The sequence below is a fragment of the Siphateles boraxobius genome, unplaced genomic scaffold, assembly GCF_051911475.1.
Source record: "Siphateles boraxobius isolate OS27281-9 unplaced genomic scaffold, OSU_SipBor_1 12, whole genome shotgun sequence".
Lineage (NCBI taxonomy): Eukaryota > Metazoa > Chordata > Actinopteri > Cypriniformes > Leuciscidae > Siphateles > Siphateles boraxobius.
Window position 1 is genome coordinate 27400129 of NW_027508722.1, and position 5968 is coordinate 27406096.

At 38.5% G+C, this 5968-nt stretch overlaps 1 protein-coding gene across 1 annotated transcript; it reads left to right on the forward strand.

Annotated features, from left to right (window-relative positions):
- Window positions 1-300: 300 nt before the first annotated feature.
- pou3f1 (POU class 3 homeobox 1) lies at window positions 301-3079 on the forward strand. The gene has a single exon (XM_077216921.1). The coding sequence runs from the start codon at window positions 314-316 to the stop codon at window positions 1418-1420; it is 1107 nt and encodes a 368-aa protein (XP_077073036.1). The 5' UTR covers window positions 301-313; the 3' UTR covers window positions 1421-3079.
- The last annotated feature ends 2889 nt before the right edge of the window (window positions 3080-5968 follow it).

The following is a 5968-nucleotide window of genomic DNA, read 5'->3' on the forward strand; positions in this document are numbered from 1 at the left end:
TAATTTCCTACGGGTTTGCTGCTCACGCTCTCTTGACTAGTGGGGAGAGGAGAAGAAAAGGGAAAAAAATAGAAAGCGTCTAGTGAAAGCGGCCAATTGCGAGTAACTGGGATCACGGCGCCCGGCAGCCAACCAAGCGGCCCGCGAGAGGTAATAAGGAAACCTGGTGGGCTGTAGTCTGCGAGGAACCAATACACGCGCAGGGGAGGCGTGTCTTAGCTTTTCCCTAAGACCTCCCAAAGCAGGTTGTTGCGTTTTGGGCTCTAAAGCTCAAAGATCTCCGAAGTGCTTGTCAGTTTTCTAAGTCGGAGCCATGGCGACAACAGCTCAGTATATTCCGCGGAATAACTCATTGCCTTCGAACCCGCTAATGCATCCGGATTCGGACAGGATGCACCAGGGGACGACCTATAGAGAGGTGCAGAAAATGATGCACCACGAGTACTTACAAGGGCTAGCGACCAACACGGGACATCCGATGAGCCTAACGCACCACCAGTGGCTGCCAACCTCCAACACCGACTGGACCAGCGGCACCCACATCGGACAAGCGGAGCACAACAAAGCCAGCGTGCAGAGCAGAGAAGACCTGGGGAACGGCTACCACAGATCGCACCTGGTCCACCAACCGACGCAAAACAGCCACCACGGATCATGGGCGCCGACCACAACACACCACTTATCCCCGCTCTCTCCCGCCTCCAATGGTCACCAGTCGCTGGTCTACTCGCAGACGGGCTACACTATGTTAAGCCCACAGCCGTCGCTGCACCACGGCTTGCGGGAACCGCTCCACGACGACGCGGGTAGCCACGACAACCAGATGGAGTCGCCCCAGCAGCCGTTCAGCCACCATCAGGACCACTCGGACGAAGACGCCCCCAGCTCCGACGACCTGGAGCAGTTCGCCAAACAGTTCAAGCAGAGGCGCATCAAACTTGGGTTTACGCAGGCGGACGTGGGCTTAGCGCTGGGCACACTCTACGGAAACGTCTTTTCCCAGACCACCATCTGTAGATTTGAGGCTCTGCAACTGAGTTTCAAGAACATGTGCAAACTTAAACCTCTGCTTAACAAATGGCTCGAGGAGACAGATTCAAACACTGGCAGCCCCACGAATTTGGACAAGATTGCAGCACAGGGCCGGAAACGAAAGAAGAGGACCTCCATCGAAGTCGGAGTGAAAGGGGCACTGGAAAACCATTTCTTAAAGTGCCCCAAGCCCTCCGCCCACGAAATCACCTCTTTAGCTGGCACTCTGCAGTTGGAAAAAGAGGTTGTGCGTGTGTGGTTTTGCAACAGAAGACAGAAAGAGAAAAGAATGACACCGGTGGGGGTCCCTCATCCAACCATGGAGGACGTATACTCGCAAGCGGAGACACCTCCTCTCCACCACACACTACAGAGTCCTGTCCAGTGACTGCTAGCATAAACAGTGTTCTTGTTTCAAAATAAACTACAATGGATTTTGTTTATCTCCTTTGTATATCCCAAGACATCAGAGACAGAAAGTTTGGGAAGAGTTCGCTGACAGTTACCGGACAGCTTATACGTGACGCCACTAATTCTGAATCACGTGAAAATGCATTAAGTACCGCGTCCCAATCGCGTGCATTTATCAAATCAGTACCAGTGTTTACGAAAATCGTATAGTTTGTGCCACTATGGAAAAATTCGATTCTTTCACCGCCGAAAAAAGGGAGCTACGAGCCACGAAAAAGGGCAATGTCTCCTTGGACAAAGGAGAGAGGACAGTGATTTTGTTAAAGCGATTAACCAGATTAATTATTACAATGCTTATCTGTATTATTTGTGTCGTTTACTTTATTTTGAATGTTTTAACGCTAAGATCCTTTTTTTTTCTGTCTAGCGAGTATTTTACTATAATTTCAACAAAGACAGATGAAATTCGTGATGGTAACAACAGGCACTTGGTCAAAACCTTCAATACAAACAAGTGCACCAGGACCTGTTTACAATGATAATTTCTTAGCACCTGATATCGTCTAAAGATGCAGAGACGTTAAAATGGCAACATGAATAGCTACACTGTCTGAAACAATATTTAGTCATTTTTTGAGTTCTACATGGTCTCATTTTTTCCCTCTTTGCATGAGGCACTTATGATAATGTTATTTTGATTTATTTTAATGTTTGTTTGTTTTGTTTTACACTGTATTTGTTCGAGGTATACGACATTAATGCTTTACTTGTTTACAATTTTATTTTCCAATTTCGTGTTATTTTGAACCGGCACTCTTTCTTTCCTAAGTCTGCTCCAGCTAAACATATTGAGAGGGATGAGTCAAAATGAAAAAGAAAGAAATATCTCAGGTAATTTTCAGTGCCCAAAAATCGTGCTGTACTCTTAGTTCTTCTTGATTATTGGCCAACTCTTGACACTCTCTATGTCAGCTGTGTCCGTTTAGTTTATGTAACTTACATTTTACATCCTACTCATGATCTTGGACACGGAGAAAAGTAGTTGTTTTAGTGAATAAGGGATGTGTTTTCGGTACTTCGTTTCAGGATTGGGGTAAAAAAAGAAGAAGAAAAACAGGAGGCTGGTAACGTTTCGTGTCGTTTCTCAAGGTCTGACATTTTTCATTGGACAGCAGGTGTTCATTTCTGAAATGTTATTTGAACAGTGTGAATATACAACATTTTCCAAAAAAGTAATAAAAATAAAAATAAATTACAAGAGAAAAGATTTTAAATAAATAGTTGTCAGGATTATTTCCAATATGTAAATATGTCGAATATGTAAACATATGTATTTGTTCTGGGTTCGTTTTTTGTTTTGTTTTGTTTTGTTTTGTTTTCCGGGCAGTTTTGTACACTTACTAATTCCAAGAAGATATTTTAATATTTCATTTATGACCATTTATATATCTATATATTTATTTCCTACGTGTGTTTGGAGCTTTTTTTGTTCGGCTCTGTTGATTATGTTGCAGTGGATTACAAATGTTTTGTTTACTACATTGGTTGTATGTTGATTGCGACATGTAGACTGCAAAGTCACGTTTATATTTATGTTATAGTAATATTTTATTACTTACATAAAACATATATACAAGAACACGACTTCTGTCTTCTTTGAAGCACATTTTCACGCCTATCATGGTGATGGGGAACGAAAAATAAAATACAAATTTCATGAAGGTTTCATAAGGTTTCATAAAATCCCTCTCAAGATTCAGTTTTTTTGCGATTCAAACCTCAGAAGCGTTCAAGTTGGTTGATGTGTTTAAATCAATGCACAGAATCACGCTTTGATCATATACTTTTTTTTGTTAATGCATGATTAAATAAAAATATTTCACACAAAGTACAACATTTTAAATATGGACAATCATATCGTTAAAAAACACATTTTAAATTATGTTTTGTGAGCTATAAATGTTGAAATTTCACTTTCGCTCTATTAATAAAACTTCGATTAATAAAACTGTACACTGCGTAAGAGGACACTATAAAATTACCGCACAAGTAAGTCTATATAATAATTATCTATTGAGGTACGTCAAAAATTTTATTCTAATAACAACAGCATATATTTCATCCAGTTTATTATTTTCTATGCTCTATGGTTTATGCATTTTAAAATGTAACAAAATGTGGTTGTTCTAAAAACCCATTAGATTGTGAAAAATATTTTTTAGAACACCAAGATTATATACTGACCATGCAAATTTATCTAAAAACCAATTAGCTATCTAAAGAAATCTTCACTATTTTCTATGAAAAATGTATAAACGGACATGGGCAAACTCGTTTGATTTCACATGAGTCTTGATTTGGTAATTTACTGTGATAGTTTGTTTTTATCCGTGACTCTCAAATCAAAATTCGAAGTCTTTAAGAAGGTTCTTACTTCTCTTATAGGCTAAACATCTTCTAAAGCATCTTCTATTATTCGTTTATATGGTGCTGATTTTCCTTAGACTGTTGCTTCCCATCATCAATCGTTATAGTTTTCTGTAATATATATTTCCTCTGATTAATAAGTTTTAAGAACGGCTTGAGAATAATCAAAGTTCAGGATTCTGCTTGAAATTGAAAGCACTTATAAGAAATCCCGGATTAAAACGTTATTTGTTAGTTAAGAGTAGGCTAAGAGCAAGAAAGTTTCCCACGAAAAATTACATTGTCATCTTTTAAAATGGTAGATATAAAAATTAGTTGTTAACAATATTTATAAACTGTCGTAGGGTATGTAAATATTTGCCCATTTTATCATTGCCTATTTTATTTTTGTTCGTTTTCCACCGGCTCTCCGTTCGCGAGTGGATTTGAGGTGCTTAGAGAACGTAGGCTATAGCCTATAGCCTGCAAAAAGCAACTTTTATTAAGTATGAATTACTTAGTTTATGAAGTAAAAATAATTTACACAAATAATGGAATTTTAAAGAAAGATTTTAGCACTGGTAAATTAAGCTCAGCATCCTAAACAAGCTTTGTCAGTATAGTCAAACATCAGATATGCTAGAGACTAACAGGCTGAAGCCAAAAGAACAAACAAAAAAAAAACATAAGTGACAAGGTTCTTATACCTTGGTTTCTTCTCTTTTTTTCTCGCAATTTATCTTAGACAACTAACATTTCTGTTTTGCTATAGTAGCCTACCTAAATATAATACAAGCTGTGAGTGTCCACTTATTCAGGCATCGAATTGGAAGAGAAGTTATGAGAACACAGTGATTCCCAAGCGCCCCCTAACGACGTAAAGAGTTAATGCACGAGCTGCGGTGCTAGGGTTCGTTGTTCAATTTTCCAATCCTCTTCAAAGGTCAGCCTTATAATCCATTGGTTCCCAAAATATGTGCTTCTTTTAATCCCATGCCAATACCCATGTCTAAAAAAAAGTTTTAAATAATATCCGCTGGCCTTAAAAAAATAAAATGTTAGAAGTGAGACCATTTTTTAAATAGGTTGTCTTTTTGGCCTTTCCTCTACTATAATTAGCTTCCTAAAATGTAAACCTATTCCCAGTCTATAGGTCAAATCATACAGATTCTGTATTATTCCATTATTATGCTGTTGAATAGCTAATAATGGAAAGAAATCTGAAATCATTTTTAACCTGTTATATCTATTGACCAGTTATAGAGAGAGGAAAATGAGACAGAAAGATGAGGAAAGAGATAAGCATTTTTTTTTTTTAAATGTAGCTACCTGTCAGGTTTTAGCCCACCCGGATTCAGGGCAAAGGTGGTCCAGGTGTGTCTACGTGAAGAAGAGCTTGTGGGAGATTGGCTGTTTTTTACCTGTGGAATTGAAAGGTAATACTACCGGGAATGAGAATGTGTGGCACCAAGATAATTAAATTATTTAGAGTAAAAGGGTATGTATTTTTATTGTTAAAACTACATAAGTTCTGCAGTTTTCCAAATGTGTAACTAAAAATTACTTACCACTGTGGTATAAATAGGCATAGTAAACCATGAATGAATGTGTGTGGAATGAGTCTCAGGGGCCAGAGTTTGTCCAGATGTCACTATGAACGACAGCTCTGTAAGAAAGCAGATAGGATGTCCACAGCAGGCTGTACTCCCAAAGAGTTAGGCTTTTGTTCAAATGGGATGTATGCCCAGATTGACAGTGACTTATGCACAGAACCATTAAATACTGGACCATACATTTCCAGTGACCATCAGTTAAACTCTCAGCACACAAGATGCACATTAATACTGTATATTCTGCTGTTGAGACCAGAAGTCATTATGATGGTTTGTTGAGTGTTATAATTAAATGTCATGGTGGTTACGAAACAACCATACATGTAAGATATTATTGACTAGTGCTTTGTACAAAAATTAGATTATAAAACTGTCTTCTAAAGTCCTGAAAGTTCTCAAATTTCATGGAGAGTGAATAAAGACACCAAACGCTTAAAGGTTGAATGAGAAACAGAGCCATTAAAGACAATCTATAGGAGAACAGCACTTAAATCTTAAAGTCTGAT